Source organism: Sminthopsis crassicaudata, chromosome 5 (assembly GCF_048593235.1).
Source record: "Sminthopsis crassicaudata isolate SCR6 chromosome 5, ASM4859323v1, whole genome shotgun sequence".
In the NCBI taxonomy this organism is placed as follows: Eukaryota; Metazoa; Chordata; class Mammalia; order Dasyuromorphia; family Dasyuridae; genus Sminthopsis; species Sminthopsis crassicaudata.
Genome location: NC_133621.1, coordinates 17,816,572 through 17,834,643, shown reverse-complemented (window position 1 = coordinate 17,834,643; position 18,072 = coordinate 17,816,572). Strand labels below are relative to the sequence as shown.

Below are 18,072 nucleotides of genomic sequence, written 5' to 3'. Positions count from 1 at the left end.
CTTCTGCAGGGTGCTCCCATTTTACAGATGAGGAAGTGAGGCAGACAGGAGTTAAGTGGCTTGCCCAGGGTCACATAGCTTGCAACCTGTCAGGACTTGAACCCAGACCTTCCATGCTTCCATTGTCTTTTACATATAAAGATTACATGCCTGTGGTTTTAACTTTTTTTAAGTTTTAGATTTACCCCCTGCCTGCTTGGTCTGATTTCTTTTAGGAGATCAGGCACAGTCTAAATAGAAAATAAACCTTTACAAAGCAAAGGCAGTTGCTATGAGCCAGGGAGGCTGCCGAGGGCTCCTTTTTGTCAGCAGAGAAGCGGTGTTTGCCCAAAAGATAAAACAGTTTACGTTGTAGGGTCAGAGGGAGCACGGGGCCTCAGCCGTGGAGATGCACTCCTGGGTGTTTGTAGAAGAGTTTCTCCTGTGTGGGTTTTGTAGAAGGCAGGAGAGGCTGTTTAGGTGGATGCTTTTGGATCTCGTTGCATCTTAGCTTGGGGAAGGGGCTTCTGTCCTCGAGACCACCCTGGCATGGAAGACTGGCCAAGTCCCTGCTTCACAGATTCTGTTTCATCAAGAAAAGTGAACCAGGAGGCTGTGGGGCCGGGATTAGGGAGCCGCAATTGGAAAGGGGAACAGCAGTAAATCCAATGTGACTTCAGAGGGGAAGAATGAACATTAGGTAGACTCTGGGGGGCTTCTGTAGGAAGCGGTATCTGAGCTAAACTTTGACTCAACAAATATTAAATACCTACTGTGAGTCAAGCCCTGGAGATACAGAGAAAACACAGCCCCGGCCCTGTTGGAGCTGTCGAAAGAGACAAAGGTGTTCACGGGCAAGTATATGAAAAATGTGTCAGCTAAAATCAACCAAGCCAATGTGTACTTATTAAGCACCTACTAGATACATACAGAGAATGAAGTGAGGAAGAGACCCTGAGCCTGTGGATGGGGAATTGTCTGGGAAATTCCACTCTGGCTGATCCAGTCAGAATGGCCTCTCTGAGCCTTGAGGGGTGGCTGGAGGTAGGGCCAGATCCCAGGGATCCAAGTTCCCGGATGTAGATTTATATCTGAGAAGTCACTGAGTCCATTTTGCAAATAAGAACACTGAGACCAGTGACTTGCTCACTTACACAACTAGTGACTATCTCAATGAGGACCCAAACCCATCAACATCCAGCAATGGACTCTAGCCTGTCATTGGAGTTCCACATCCACACTAACAATGTACTTTATCAAGTGTAACAATCACTTAAATCTTTCCTTAAAACCGTTCACTGCCCTCCAGGACTCCCCCTTCCAGCAATGATTCAAGCAGTGAATATCCTTTTTTCCCTCTAGACCTGGGAAGCCAGAGATCTTTACTAACTTTTAAGCCTGGTTCCCATCCTTAATCCATTTTCCCAGGCCTTAGCTCCTATTTTTAACCTTTTGTAGGCTTTCCTAAAAGAAGGTCAGATTTAGAGAAAAGGGGGTGGAGGAGTTTTAGGGCAGGGCGTTGTTTCTTGAGAAATTTGATTAAGGGTAGGTTCCTTTAGGTTGGTCTGGAAAGGACTTTAGCTTGAGGAAATATTTATTCAATTGACTAAAAAGTAGGTTTTAATGTGCTCCTGTGGGAGAAGGCTTGGGCTGGCCACTCCAACTGGTTTTTCTTCCTTTTCTCCTTTTCCCTCTTTCTTTCTCTCTCTCTCCTCCTCCTTTCTCCCTCTACTTTTCCCTCTCCTTCCTTTCTTCCCTTCCTTCCTTCCTCCCTCCCTCCTCTTCTGCTTTTTTCTCTCTTCCCCTTATCTCTCTTCCTCCCTCCCTCCTCTTCTGTTTCTCTCTTCCCCTTATTTCTCTTCCTCCCTCCCTTCTTCACTTCCTCTCTCTCTTCCCTATATCTCTCTTCTTCTTTCCCTCCCTCTCTCTCCTCCCTACTTCCTTCCCTTTATTTACTTTTGCAGAAGGACTTTACTCTGTAGACAGAGCAAGACCAAATGTACTCTCCTTTCCTTTCCTCCCCCCATATCTCACTCTTTGGAGGAATAGGCTCAGAGCTTGGCTGAGTTCCTACATAATGCCAGGCTCACTAAGTCCATGTACAGAGGTGGCTTAGCTACCTTCCCTCAGCTTCCACTAGCGGGGATCCAGGACACCGGTACTTCCCCCTCCCTGTTCCAGCTCCCAAGGTTGGAGGCTCCCGTCTTCTTCAGGCCATGATGGGGAGAAGGTCCCATGGCCCTCCTTTTAGGGTTTGGTCTCTCATCGGACACTGGGAGTGACGTGGCCCTGAACGAAGCAAAGCAAGGCCCACCGCCAGATTTCAGGGGGCAGTCTCTGACACACGAGAGCCTCCTCTCCCCCCAGTTCCCACTTTTTCCAGGCTTATCCCTTCGGTAATACTGGTTCTACATTGGTCACGGCACTGGGGACATTGGGGCCAAGTTCATTCCCCCTGGAGCAGCTCTCTGCCCCCAGCACCCAAAGACTGAACAAGAAACGGGAGAAACCCCTTCTCCACAAGCCCAGATCTCGGCCCCCTTTTCTTTACCAGTTTCTGCTTCCAGGGTGTGTATCCTTCCAGGGCAGTTGGGCTTCCTTATTCCTCAAGAAGCCACTTGTCCCCAGCTCCCTCCCCTGCCACCCACAAAGAGCATGGGGTCCTGGGCCATTCTCTACCTCCCTGACCCCAGACTAATGGAGTACGGGATTCAGGAGCACTGAACCCCCAAATATACTAGAGTTTCATTACTGTCCTAATATGGGACACCAAGTATTGGGGATCAGGGATGAATCCCCAGAATATTTGGGGTTTGAACCAGGGTCACTGACTTAGACCTTTGAATCAAGAGGCAAAGATCGTATTATTTTACCACTGTCTGGTGGGCTACATTCCCTAAGGAAGTTTTAGCCATTAGCAAAGGGAAAGACACCATGGCAATGGAGAGATGCCATTAAAGCAGGTTAAGTTCCTAGTGGACTAGCCATTGGACACTCGGTAAGCAAGCTAAAAGGAGTTAGCAAAGAAGCGGGGCACAGGAGAGAAGCCCCCTCTGGAGCTGACTGTGCAGCGTGGCCAGATGGGATACAGTATCATGGGGTCAGGATAAAGGTGCTAATTCCTGGGCTTGGATAATCTGGTCAATGCCCCTCTCAGCTTGCCTCAGGGAGAGCCTCTGGAGCTCAGGCCCACCCACTGCAGGGAAAGCCCACTCAAATTCCACTCAAAGTCATCAAAAGCCTCCTCAGGCCTGGCCCTCCCCGGGCCCACCCAGACCCCGAGGTGCCAGCCTGGCCTTTTGCTAGGCTCTCAGTCACTCCATCAAAACTGCCATCCCCCAGGGCCCAGAACACCACAGGACAGGCCCAGAACACCACAGGGCAGGCCCAGCACACCACAGGGCAGGCCCAGAACTCCACAGGACAGGCCCAGAACACCACAGGGCAGGCCCAGAACACCACAGGGCAGGCCCAGATCACCACAGGGCAGGCCCAGAACACCACAGGGCAGGCCCAGAACTGGTGCAAACTGAAAAGGCTTTCGCTCTTCCCAGAACAGGAGACCAGGAAATTTAGGGCTTTGTCCCACCCCGGGATCCAGCTCAGGGTAATGACGCTGGGGGCTGGGAACAATATTCACATGTATGTATGTGTGTATACAGGCAAATACAAGCCTGTAGGTTATGTGTATCATATCTGTGGGGGTGGGGTGGGTAGAGGTAGATAGTCATTTGCACTATATTTGGTTTCCTTGGTAACCCAGGTATTTTATACTTTTAAAAACAGGATCTGAGAAGGGGCCGAGGCTAACCCAGAGTAAGAATGCCTGGCTCGGCCTCTGGAGGCTAATCAGTCCCTCCCCTCCACGGCCTCTCAGCCTCCAGATTTGGGGGTGAGGAGGAGGAAGCCTGTTGTCTGGTGGATGCCCTGAGGTGGGCCCTGGAATCCAGCTCTGTGCCCTTGGGCCAGGTTTCCTTCCCTGTAAATGTGCCCCTTAATATGGCTGGTCATTGTGAGATGTGCCCACAAGGGGGTGCCATGGTGCACAGAGTGCAGGAGGACTCAGACCCTCCCTAGCCGTGGGACCCTGGGCAAGTCACTTCACGCTGATTGCCTCAGTTTCCTCATCTGTAAAATGAGCTGGAGAAGGAACTAGAAACTCTCCAGTGTCTTTATCAAGGAAACCCCATTTGGGGCCACAGAAAGTCACGCGTACTGAAACGGCTCAGCAACCATAATTACGTTGTTCCATACTGGCAGGTGATTCCTAAATCTATATAAACAAAATTAAAACACAAAGAAATCTATAAAACATTTTGCATATCTTTAAAGTATTATATAAATGTCAGCTATTGCTATTATTATTAATCGATAGCTGCTTTCCAATCCAGGACCGCCAAGGCCCCTCTCTAGCTCACTGTGGCGGGAGGCCACTGATTATGAAACAGCTTCAGTCAGTGATGATTTATTAAGCACCTACTATGTGCAAGGCACTGGCCGTCAGCATTCGGATGCTCTAGATGCGATGGGGAGATAACGATCGCTTATTCAGCAGACCTAGCTGAACTTTACATCTATAAATTCTTTAACTTTAAAAAAAATTACTCTTAAAATTTCTCAGATAACATCATGGAAATATCAGAGAAAAAATTATACATTAACAAACGCAGACATTTCCAGCTAAGGAAAAATCATCGGCCTTTATTTCATAAATTGAATGTCACATGAAACAGTTTTAAATCACCTAAATTTTGCTACAGCGTGAGGAATAGAGTATCAGCAAGAAGTGGTTCTGGTTGGAATCTCTCCACGTCCCCCTGAATTCAGAAGTTGCGGCGATGGTCCACACCTCCCGATATATCTAGGGCCGCTGAATTAAGAGGTCTACACAGAGGCCGGGGCCTGAAGCTTGGGAAAGAAACTAATGAGGAAGCTGTGGGATGATAAGGGTTTCAGCTTCTATTTTTAAAGGCATCAAGCATGCATGGGAATGAGAAATCCCGTCAAATCCCCAAAGCATTTATGGAGGCCTAGTCTGTGGGGGACACTGGGGATACAAAGAAACATCTTGTAAAAGCCATGCTAGCCTCCAAGAGGCCCCCAGGACAGGACGTACCAGAGGAGGTCACTGCCAGCTTCTAAAACGATCTTCTGTCGACATTTCCAACTGTTATGGGATAAGGCCCAAGGCAAAAGGCCAACTAAAGGAAAAGTTCCGATCCAATGACTCTGGCCCCGTTACCGGGCCAGACCCAAGAACTACTGGAGGGGCAGCTGGAATGGCGGGGAGTCTGCGCTCTAAAGCTCGTGAGGAGACTGGAATTAGGGGAGGCAGAACAGAACTCTGCACAGGGGGAGACCATTCCTGACGCAGCTGGCTACTGTGCAGCTTACTGTGAAGTCATAAGCCTAGAAATATGGCGCTTTCTCTGTTTTACAGGGCTAGGGGAGGGCTGAATCCCCCTCAGAACACTGAGACAACCCGGTAACATCCTGGTGACCAACAGATGGAACGTCCAAAGGTTTACCAGGAAGCCCTTTTCGGTCGTGGACATACTCTCTAGCAAGCCCCTGATGGAAGGTGCCAGTTAAGAGCTAATAATTAGAAGGACATAAAAGTGAGCAGCTTGCCGTGGTTCAGCGATCCGAAGCAATCCCAGAAGACTTTGGACAGGAAATGCCATCTGCATCCAGAAAAAGAACTAAGGAGACTGAAGTAAAACAACACATGCTACGTTTACATCTTATTTCTGTTTTCTCTCCCATGGCTCTTCCCTTTTGCTCTGATTTTTCTCTCCCAACATGATTCATAAAGAAATGTGTATTTAAAATAAATAAATTGGAAAAAATGAGCAGCCTGACGGACTAGAGGCCTTAAAGGTCCTGAAGAACATTAGAGAGTGCCGTGTTCTCAAGAACAATCCAATTGAACAAATATTTGTGAAGTCCCTACTAAGTGCCAGGCGTCTATGTTTTCTGAGAACACAGTTCTACTGTTCACTGTTCTACTCCCAGGATGCTCTTCTGTCCTGCCATCAAAAATGCTGGGGTTTTTTTCAAATTCATTAGTCTCAGAGAATATTTCTTGAGAGCCAAGAAGGGTGTCTCTTGTATACTTATGTCTATTTTAAAGGGTCTATAGACCCTTCATCCTGGGAGCCATCTGCAAAGTCTGATCTTGAATGTTCATAGAATCAGGATTTTCTATTCAGAGCTAGAAGGGACCTTCAGGGTCCATATTTTCAAGGTGAGGAACTGAGACCCCGACAGAGGAAGGGGGCTATTCCAAAGTCACAGAGGAGCCAAGATTCCTTCTCAGCCAGGTTTTCGGACTCCAAGGCCACTTGCTCCCTTCTCTAACCTGCCCTAGGATGAATCAGTGGGACACAGGGCCGTTGGAGGAGTGGGTTGAGATCCTCAATCCAGGTGGGCTGAGAAGGTCCCTGCTCAGGGGCCTCTGGAAGGGCACCCTCCTCGTTCCTCACAGATCCCGCTTCACTTCTCCACGCTGAGTTTCACTCTGCCCACTCCTGAAAGCTTTCCCACTCCGAGCAGACCATGGACACCAAGAGCAGCTCTTCTCCTTGGCTCACTCAGCATCGAAGCCGTGGTCGATATCATGCTGGGAGCCCCTCTGCAGCCTGGACACCACGCACATGTACACAAGGAAAACCAGGCAGAGCACGGCCACCCCAGCAAAGAAAAACATGGTCCCTGTGAACACCTGGGGCTTCATGGGCAGCTGGATCTGGGGGCTCTCGGCTGGAATCATGTTGGTGAGGTTCAGCATGTAGCCCAGAGACCAGGCGATGCTGCTGTTCTCCACCTGTAGGGCAGCAAAGGGGATGGTTCAGATGCAGGGGGTGCAGAGATGGAGAGCTCAGGAGCACAGGCAATATGACTGGTACAGGAAGGTACTGAGATACAGGGAAACTTGGGTTAAATTTGAGATGACATATGGTAGGATTTGAACTCAGATCTCTCCCAAGTTTCCCTGTACCCTACCTCACAGGACAGAGCTCTAACCACTAAACTTTCTTCCCCAGCCTATGACTTTCTTTCATAGATTTAGAGCTGGAGGAGACTTTTTACAGATGAGGAAACTGAGGCAGAAAACTATTAAATGATTCATATTAGATCACACAGCTAATAAGTATCTAAGGCCAGATTCAAATGAAGTTCTTCCTAACCCCAGACCCAGTGCTCCCTAACCATTGTTCCATACAAAAACACCATAGATTACTCTTTGGGTAATTGTGCTTTCCCCCAACACAAGGCAAACTCCATTAGGATACTGACTGACTTTTTAATTTGTATCCCTCGCACTCAGCTCCATGGTCTGCACATAAATGCTTACTGAACTGAATTGAGGAAATGTTTTCTAAGCTTAAAAAGATCCCATAAATGTCAATTATTTTGAACTGCCAACACTGATGTAGCACTTACTGGCTTGCAAAGCACCGTGCACACATTTCATTACGTCTCAGATGTTATACAATCTCTTTGCACCTCAGTTTCTCCATTTGTAAAATGAGGAGGTTGAAACAGATCATCTATGAGCTACCTTCCCAGGGCTATTTTGCAATCCTGTGACATACGTGTACATGTCATGCAATCATCTGGGCGCCATAATTTATGGAGGAGCCAGCGCTCACGATGGGAGACATCACATGTCCAAGTTGGGTCTGGGTGTGCAAATGCTTTAGAGAGAAAACTAAAGGGAATTCAATGTCTATGCCCTCCAGTCTTAAGCAACAACCACTTGTCCATTTGAAAGTGAGTTTGGGGGAACATTCAACTCACGTTTCTTCACCTCCCTCTCTAGATAAGTATTTGAACAAATGCTGAATTTAATAACAGTAAAATTCACCAACATCCCACTTCCTACATTCCTTTCATATTAATGAGTTTACTTAAAGAGGGAGAAATAATGGGAGAGAAGAATCAGTGCCTTTTTTCCCCACTTACTTCTTTTTTAAAATGTATTTTAGGCCAAGTCTCTCGTGTAAATTTATAGCCATCTATTAGCAGATGATAAATATAGTGAGCAGAAAAGCAGTAGGACCGGGCGTAAACCTCATCAAACTTGGGCAGCATCAGAGGAAGCTGGAAAATAGATAAAAAAATATATATATATATAGCAGAAGCATGCTGCACACACAGTTTATGGATACATGCCTTTCAGAAGTCACTAATGCTTAAAAGGAAGATAATAAAAGGCACCTAGATTTATCTCCAGTTAAAGATGAGAAACCATAGAAATTTAAACTATATAATAGGCAATTTCCAAAGGGGACATAAGAATGTTAGTAATTGATGATATGATGGTATACTTAGAAAACCCCAGGGATTCTAATAAAAAGTTATTAGAAATAATTCACAACTTTAACAAAGTTGCTGGATAAAAAATAAATACTTATAAATCCTCAGCATTTTTATATATCACCAACAAAATGCAACAGCAAGAGCTACAAAGAGAAATTCCATTCCAAACAAATGTCGAGACCATAAAATATTTGGGAATCCATCTACCAAAGAAAAGTCAGGAATTATGTGAGAAAAATTACAAAACACTTGCCACAAAAATAAAGTCAGATTTAAATAATTGAAAGACATTCAGTGCTCGAGGGTAGGCCGAGCGAATATAATAAAGATGACAATACTCCCCAAACTAATCTATTTATTTAGTGCTATACCCATCAGACTCCCAAGAAACTATTTTAATGACCTAGAAAAAATAACAACAAAATTCATATGGAAGAATAAAAGGTCAAGAATTTCAAGGGAATTAATGAAAAAAAGTCAGATGAAGGTCGTCTAGGTGTACCTGATCTAAAGCTATATTATAAAACAGCAGTCACCAAAACCATTTGGTATTGGCTAAGAAATAGACCGGTTGATCAGTGGAACAGATTAGGAATAAAGGACAAAAAAGGGTACAACTAGAGCAATCTAGTGTTTGACAAACCCAAAGATGCCAACATTTGGGATAAAAATTCATTATTTGAAAAAAAACTGGAAATTAGTATGGCAGAAATTAGATATGGACCCACACTTAACACCATATACCAAGATAAGATCAAAATGGGTCCATGATTTAGGCATAAAGAATGAGATCATAAATAGATTAGAGGAACAGAGGATAATCTACCTCTCAGACTTGTGGAGGAGGAAGGAATTTATGACCAGAGGAGAACTAGAGATCATTATTGATCACAAAATAGAAGATTTTGATTACATCAAACTAAAAAGTTTCTGTACAATCAATACTAATGCAAACAAGATTAGAAGGGAAGTAACAAATTGGGAAAATATTTTTACAGTTAAATGTTCTGATAAAGGCCTCATCTCCAAAATATACAGAGAATTGACTTTTAATTTATAAGAAATCAAGCCATTCTCCAATTGATAAATGGTCAAAGGATATGAACAGACAATTCTCAGATGAAGAAATTGAAACTATATCCACTCATATGAAAGAGTGTTCCAAATCACTACTGATCAGAGAAATGCAAATTAAGACAACTCTGAGATACCACTACACCCCTGTCAGATTGGCTAAGATGACAGGAACAAATAATGATGAATGTTGGAGGGGATGTGGGAAAACTGGGACACTGATGCATTGCTGAAAGAATCCAGCCATTCTGGAGAGCAATCTGGAATTATGCCCCAAAAGTTATCAAACTCTGCATACCCTGTGATTCATCAGTGTTACTACTGGGCCTATATCCCAAAGAAATACTAAAGAGTGGAAAGGGACCTGTATGTGCCAAAATGTTTGTGGCAGCCCTATTTGTAGTGTCCAGAAACTGGAAGATGAATGGATGTCCATCAGTTGGAGAATGGTTGGGGAAATTATGGTATATGAATGTTATGGAATATTATTGCTCTGTAAGAAATGACCAGCAGGAGGAATACAGAGAGGCTTGGAGAGACTTACATGAAATGATGCTGAATGAAATGAGCAGAACTAGGAGATCCCTATACACTTCAGCAGTGATACTGTATAAAGATGTATTCTGATGGAAGTGGAAATCTTCAACATAAAGAAGATCCAACTCACTTCCAGTTGATCAATGACGGACAGAAACAACTATACCCAGAGAAGGAACACTGGGAATTGAATGTAAAATATTAGCACTGTCTATCTACCCAGGTTACTTATACCTTCAGAATCTAATACTGTGAAACAAGTATTTACACACATATATTGTATCTAGGTTATACTGTAACACATGTAAAATGTGTGGGATTGCCTGTCATCTAGGGGAGGGAGTAGAGTGAGGGAGGGGAAAATTTGGAAAAATGAATACAAGGGATAATGTTATAAAAAAAATTACTCATGCATATATACTGTCAAAAATTTTTTTATAATTATAAAATTAATTTTAAAAAAGAATGTTAGTAATTATTTGATTAAAATTATATACTAACACAATAATAATTAGAGAGATGTAAATTGAACCAATTTTTAGGTTTCACCTAACACTCGTCAAAAATTGGCAAAGGTAATGAAAAGTCAAGAAACCCAGTGGCTTTGGAAAAAAAAACAAACTCATTCATTGTTGGTGGAATTGCAATATGTAGGAACTTTTTTGGAAAGCAATGTAATAATACACAATAAAAGCTTTAAAAATAATTATATCTTTGATCCCATAATTCTGTTATTGGGAAAATACTTTGAAAATATTATCAAAACCAACACTAGTGAAAATCTGAAAGTTCAGCAACTTCCTGACTTCCTCACTGAAGGTCTTCCAACAAAGGATAAATATCTACTTGATTAGGTAGGTTGGAGGATTGATCCTTGCTTAGTTATAGATAAGAAGGCCTCTTATATTTCTTTCAACTCTGAGATTCTGTGCTCTGTGTGCAAAAAATTAGGAGCAATCTAAACAAACCATAACAGGAGAATAAATAAATTATATTACATTCATGTAATATGTAATGCAATTAATGTGGATGAGTATAAGAAAAACAAAGACATATAGAAATACTATCAAACAAACAAACAAAAGAGGAACAGTGAAAGAATAATAGACACTAGGAGAGATTAAGTCACCAATGTGGAATATTATATATATCCTATTAATCACTTGTATACAAAGATGGCATTAAAATATATGGTTCCATCAAATAACAACAACAAAGAACAATAGACACTCACAGTGACCATATAAGAGAAAAAATTCTCAAGAATGAATAGAAGAAGCAGTGCTACTACTGGGCTTATATCCCAAAGAGACATTAAAAGAGGGAAAGGGACCTGTATGTGCAAGAATGTTTGTGACAGCCTTCTTTGTAGTGACTAGAAACTGGAAACTAAGTGGATGCCCCTCAAATTGAGATTGGCTGAATAAACTGTGGTATATGAATGTTATGGAATATTATTGTTCTATAAGAAATGACCAACAGGATGATTTCAGAGAGGCCTGGAGAGACTGACAGGAACTGATGCTGAGTGAAGTGAGCAGGACCAGGAGATCATTGTATATTTCAACAACAAGACTGTATGATGATCAGTTCTGATGGATGTGGCCATTTTCAACAACAAGATGAACCAAATCAGTTCCAATAGAGCAGTAATGAACTGAACCAGCTACACCCAGCGAAAGAACTCTGGGAGATGACTATGAACCACTACTCAGAATTCCCAATCCCTCTATTTTTGTCTACCTGCATTTTTTATTTCCTTCACAGGCTAATTGTACACTATTTCAAAGTCTGATTCTTTTTTTTGTACAGCAAAACAATTGTATGTATACATATATTGTATTTAACATATACTTTAACATATTTAACATGTATTGATCAACCTGCCATCTTGGGGGGGAGGGAAGGAGGGGAAAAATTAGAACAGAAGGTTTTGCAATTGTCAATGCTAGAAAATTACCCATGCATATATCTGGTAAATAAAAAGCTATAATTAAAAAAAAAAAAAAAAGAATGAATGGAACAATCCTGATGAAGACACAGAGGGATTAATTATAAATTACTCAGGACATTGAAATCATTTACCTAAATGTAAATATTTACAAAGCAAATTGAATTTAATTTTCTGATATTTGATATTTAGTATAGATTACACATTTAGTATATTTAGATAATCGTTAAATAAATAATTCCCGTGCACTTACTTATGTACACAAGGAGATCACAAGTAAAGCTTGTGTTTATTAAGCATCCGTTATCTGCAGATACTGCACTAAGCACTGGAGTTACAAAGGAAACCAAAAAACCGAAGCAAAAATGAATCCCAGCTCTCAAAGATCTCACAGTCTATTCGAGGGGACATGGTATACAGAGGATAATGTACAGACAAGACTCTTGCGAGGCCTTAAATGCCTCGGAAGAATCCCCACTGACCTGGCTCCAGTTCTGCAAACAGAAATCCCATGAGCTCGAGTTAAAGGCATCCAAAGAAAAGCTCCCGGTGAGGTTCAGAGCATTGGTGATGTAGTAGAATCCTGAAAAAGCCTACGTGGCCAAGCATACAAAAGATACATTACTCTCAGGGTGGCTCTATACGGAGAGGGAGCAGATATTTTTTTTGGGGGGGGAGAGAAAGGACTGACGAATGGATTATTTAAAAAAGAATAAAAAAGGAAATCTATGGGTGTTGATCTTACCACAAAAGTCCCTTTAACCTTTGGTTGATAGACACCATCAAATGAGCACTCTTCTCGGTCCCGACAAACTTGAAAGTCGAACAGGGAATAAACCTTTTCTCTGCACAAAGTTGGGTCCCCAGTTCCTTCCAGGGTAATTTTGTATCCTGGCTCATAGTGGGTTGGTCTTAACTCTTCCGTACACAAACTTCCAAATATGTGTTCCATCGTTAAAGAAGTCACGTAATTCCGAGGATAGCAGGGGTTGACCAGCTTGCTTTTGTCTGTTGAATTCTGTAGGTTGAAATAATAAGATATGAGAGTTATAATTCTATGATTAAAAATTATATTGTGGAAATGATATAAATTTCTCCCAAACACTGTACCTAAATATCTACCCCTAGGCAATCCTCAACTTACCATAAAACAATAATAATAATAATAATAACTAGCAAGCACAAAACATTTTAATATTTGCAAAGCAATTTACAAATGGTATCTCATTTGATTCTCACATGGATCCCGTGAGGTAAATACTATATTATCCCCATTTTACAGATGAGAAAACTGAGACTGAGAGGGAAAATGATTCACTCAGAGTTGTACAGCTAGTAATTATCTTGAGGCAAGATTTAAGTGCTGACTCCAAGTTCAGGACTCTATCCACTGGGCACCTCAGCCATCTCCAAATACATGTATTCACCAAGATGATTTTATTATTTAACAAATTTAGAGGAAAACACAGAGCAGTAAATGGAGGGCTGAGTTTTGAAAGACTTGAATGTATGTCCTGACTCTAATACATACTTGCTGTATGGCCTGTCATGTCATTTAGCCTCTTAGTTCCCAGGCAATCTGGAAGATTAAAACTCTGGAGTTGCTAATCTGTACCAGTGAAGGGTTCTTTGGTTGCTGTTGTCAGTTGTGTCTTAAAGGAACTGGAGTGGTTCACCATTTCCTTCTCCAGCTCATTTGATAGATGAGGAAACTGAGGCAGACAGGACTAGGTGACTTGTCTAGGGTCATACAGCTAGAGGTCACATTTTAAAGTCAGGTCTTCTTGATGCTTTGCTTAGTGCTCTATTCACTGTACCACCTAGCTGCCCCCAAAGGGCTTCCTCTCCCTGCACTAATAAAATCACAAAAAATAAATATAAATCAAATGGCACAATTCACTTTGTAGCCTCATTCTAAGTAACTCTTGAATTCTATAAGTTGATAATTTTGTACGGCCTATGAATGACCATATAGTGATGCTATCAATGTCCAAATGGCCCTTGGCAGAATAATGCCCATCTCCATTTTTCTTCAAGCAAGGCTTTTGCCTTCTTCCTCACTGGACAGTGAAGGGTCCTTGAGCCCCTTTCCTTCTCCTCTAAAAGGAAACCTGCCTGCACCTTAAGCGCAGATCATCGCCATCCAGAGCAGGAGCACTTCTCCAAGTGCTCTTCTCCAAGCTTTCTCTGCCCATCATCCTAGTGGGGAAGCCAGATCCCATGACCCAGGCTTCAGTTGTCCCCAGATCTGCCCGTGTAGATGTCTATAGCAAAGTGCCCCTTGGATATGGAGATCCCCATCAGTGGGCGCTGTTGAGTTACCTTTCCTTACTAGAGCAGCCTTTGCACCTTGGCTCCCGATACAGAGCCTACTCAGCTGGCTTTGGGGGTTCCTGCCAAAAGAGCGGCGTGAGGAGATCTCAGGTCTACATGATCTATCAGATTTCCTTCCTCTAGGTGCCCCACGTTTATCCCCAGGCAACTCGTCCCGTACTGAGTTCATCCCCCTTCCCCTAAACCCGTCTCTCCACCAGATGCCCTGTCTCTGTTAATATGTCATCATCATCCCAGTTACTTTTCATCAACAGCTAGGTACGTCCTGCAGCATAAGTGATGTATGTTGCCATCAGTTGCTCATGAGTATTTATTAAGCACCTACTGTACGCAAGGTCCTGTGCCAGGCACTGAAGACAGGATAAAAAACTACAATTTAAGTCTCCAAAAACCATATGTTCATTGGTTAGATCAGGGTGGGGAATGTTTAGTTTAGTTTAGTGTAGTTTAGGCAAGTGCAGGGGATGATGAACTGAAAGCTAGTTACAACAACCTCTTCCTTCTTTCTTCCTTTTTTTCTTTTTTCCTTCCTTCCTTCCTTCCCTTCTTTTTTCCTTCCTTCTTTCTTTCCTCTCTCTCTCTCTCTCCCTTCCTTCTTTTCTTCCTTCCTGCCTTTCTTCTTTCCCCCTTCCTCTCTCCCTCTTTTCCTTTCTTCTTTCCTTCCTTCCTTCTTTCTTTCCCCCCTTCTTTTCTTTCTGCCTTCCTACTTTTTTCTTCCTTCCTCCCTTCTCTCTCTTTTTCTTTCTTCTTTCTTTCTTCTTCCTCTCTCCTTTCTTCTTTCCTTTCTCCCTTCCTTCCTTCCTTCTTTCCTCTCTTCCTTCCTCCCTTCCTTCTTTTTTCATTCATTCATTCCTCCCTCCCTCTTTCCCTTCCTTCTTCTTTCTTCCCTTTCTTTCTTCCTCTCTTCCTTCTTTCCTCCCTCACTCTCTTTCTTTCTCTTCCCTTCTTTTTCTTCCTTCCCTCCTTCCCTCTCAGCCTTCTTTCCTTCCCTCCCTGCCCACCTCTCTCCCACTCTCCCTCTTCTCTCCCTCTCCCTCTTTTTTCTTTCTTTTTACCATTGTTACAAGAAATAGCTTGCCAGAAGCAGGGAGAAGGGGTAGATATAGAGTGTTTTCAAAGATGTTAAAGCTTTAAACTGCACAAAGACTTTGGGAACATACTATATTTGGAAATGAATGTGATATAATGACAAAAGGCATCAAAATTTTTTAAAGGGTGTTATCAGAAAACTCAGAATAAGGAGAAGCTGGCAAGGAAAGCAAAGAACAGCAGTTTTTAACCTCTATTACTGGAAAGAGGAAGATCAAAGAAAGTAAGGATTCTGCCCCAATTGGATAGACCAGGGATAACAGATGACAGAATGAGAATGAGCCTCAACTCTGTTCTTGTTCTTTTGCTTGTTTTGTTTTGTTTTCATCAAGAAGATTGATCTCTGGACCAGAAAGGACTGAAAATAACTAATAGGGTTTGGAAACCAATAGCTTAAGGGAGGAGATGATGAGAACACATGACTAACCTTGGTGACTTTAGGTGTCCAGGAGCCCTACCTCACTGAACTGAAACAGGTGATGGTGAGTCACACTTAGTGATCTTCCAAACTCCTTGGAGAATGGGAGAAGTGCTCCCGAACTAAAAATGGGCAAAGATCCTGATTTGCAAAGAGGGAAACAGAGTGGAATCTATAAATTCTAGGTCTGTGAGTTTGACTTTGATTCCTAGCAGAATTGTAGAACAATTATTATTTTTTATTTTTTTCTGAGGCTGGGGTTAAGTGACTTGCCCAGGGTCACACAGCCAGGAAGTGTTAAGTGTCTGAGATCAGATTTGAACTCAGGTCCTCCTGAATTCAGGACTGGTGCTCTATCCACTGCGCCACCTAGCTGCCCCTAGAACAATTATTAAAGGGATGCTTTATAGGAATCTAGAAATGGAAGTGACAATCACCAAAAAAAGAAAAAAGAAAAAAGCCTGGCTTCCCAAGAACAGGTTGTGGCAGACTAATCCCATTGGTTTTTTTTTTTTTGACAAGGTGACTAGACTAATGAGACAGAGGAATATGGAAGTCACATACCCAGATCTTAGCAAGGCATTTGACAGAAACTCTCATCTCAGCCTTTCAGACAAGATAGAGAGCTAGGGGCTAGAGACAACTGGATGAAGATCTGATTGATTAGCTGGAGAAAAAGAATAGTCACTGATGACTCAGAGTCAAGTTGGAAGGAAGCCTCTAATGAAAGGCCATAGGAATCTGCGTTTGACCCTGTGTGCCCTCATATTGTCAAGCTAATCCCTCAAGCATAAACGGCATGCTTATCAAATCAGAGATGATATAAAGTCGGGAGGGATAGCTTACATGAGATGACGGGATCCAAAAAGATCCACGCAGTAGGATTCTGAACTCAAGAATTTAGTATGAATAAATATAAAATCCTATACCGTGTTTACTTCATTTCTGGATCATCTCTGTCTCTATCTGTCTGTCTCTACGTTTCTTTCTGTTTCTGTCTTTTGGTCTCTCTCTCTCTTTTTTGCCTTTCTCTGTTCTTTTCTCTCCCTGTTTTTCTCTCTTTCAGTGGGTATCCGTCTGCCTCTCTCTTTTTATCTCCCTCTCTCCCTTCCTTCTTTCTTCCCTCTCTTCCTCCCTCCCTCCCAACTACCTTCTCAACTTAGAAACCTTTGCTCTGAGGTCCCAGTCTCCTGATTGGAGACTCCGTTTTGGGGCCCACCATTTCTAGAGGGCCCCAGTTTTGAATTCAATTCATTCTACACTTTATATGTGTTTTTGCTTATTGGATTGTGAGCTCATTGAGTACAGAGACTATCTTGTTTGCTTGTATTAGAATTTGCAGCATTTAAGCATAGTGCCTGGTATATTATATACACTTAAATGTCCTATCTATAGTCTATCTATCCATCTGTCTACACTTGATTCAGATAATCAACTTCACAAGGACAAGAATAGGGAAGACTTGGCCAAGTTTTTAATCTGAAAAAAAAAATCTGGGAACTTTAGTAGACGTCAAGATCATTATGCATTAACAGTGCACTATGATGGAACAAAAATGCTGATGTGGTATTGGGCTGTGCGGAGGGGCAGCGTCTCCAGGACTTAGGGGGGCAAGAGGCACTCTGGCCTGGGCCAAGCCACACCTGGGGTAGTGGGCTCAGTTCTGGGCAACATTTGAGGAGGAGACTGACAAAATGGAAACCAGGCAGAAGAGGGAAACCAAGATGACAAAAGGCCTCTAGGTGGCCTACAAGAATTGGAGGACGGAACTGGGGCTGTTTTGTTTGGGAAGAGAAGCTTTAGAAACTATCAAATGGAAGAGAAATTAGATTACTTTAGGTCAGAACCAGTAGTAATGGGTTTCCATGGAAGACAAACTTGAAATTAGCTTTATGTGCCATGTGATGGGATGGTCCATAGGGGTTATGAAGAGTTGGACAATAACAAGAATTGAGCAACAACCAGCCTCCTTTACTCTTAGATCTGACCCAAACTGGAGGAAGCAGTAGGGTCCTGGCTCCTTTTTGAAGGCTGGCTGGACAAGCCTTTTATTATGAAAGGGAGTTCTGCACAGGTTTTGATGCATCTGGAGGGACGCTATAATCCTACCCAACTGTGAGATTCAGTGCTTCCCTACATACACACTCTTGGTCATTCATCGATATTTACCAAGCCCTGCAGCCCCTCGTAGAAAACTCTCCCTGGAAATCAATTAGGTTCTTAGCCAATCAACAAGAAGATTATAGGATGGTCAATTCTAATGGGCATGGCTCTTTCCAACAATGAGATGATTCAGGCCAGTTCCAGTGATCTGTACCCAGAGAGAGGACGGTGGGAATTGAGTGTGGACCGCAACATAGAATTT

The 18,072-nt window shown here is 42.7% G+C and overlaps 1 protein-coding gene across 3 annotated transcripts in view; it reads right to left on the bottom strand.

The window, feature by feature from the left end:
• Positions 1 to 4,652: 4,652 nt before the first annotated feature.
• Positions 4,653 to 18,072, bottom strand: part of ENTPD3 (ectonucleoside triphosphate diphosphohydrolase 3) — a 41,986-nt gene continuing 28,566 nt past the window's right edge. For all 3 annotated transcript variants that reach the window (XM_074266865.1, XM_074266863.1, XM_074266866.1), the window contains 4 exons: positions 12,612 to 12,884; positions 12,349 to 12,459; positions 7,948 to 8,085; positions 4,653 to 6,805 (listed from right to left, as the gene is read on the bottom strand). In XM_074266865.1, the coding sequence (XP_074122966.1) occupies positions 6,569 to 6,805; positions 7,948 to 8,085; positions 12,349 to 12,459; positions 12,612 to 12,884 (759 nt within the window). In that variant the 3' untranslated portion in view covers positions 4,653 to 6,568. The remainder of the gene's footprint in view (positions 6,806 to 7,947; positions 8,086 to 12,348; positions 12,460 to 12,611; positions 12,885 to 18,072) is intronic.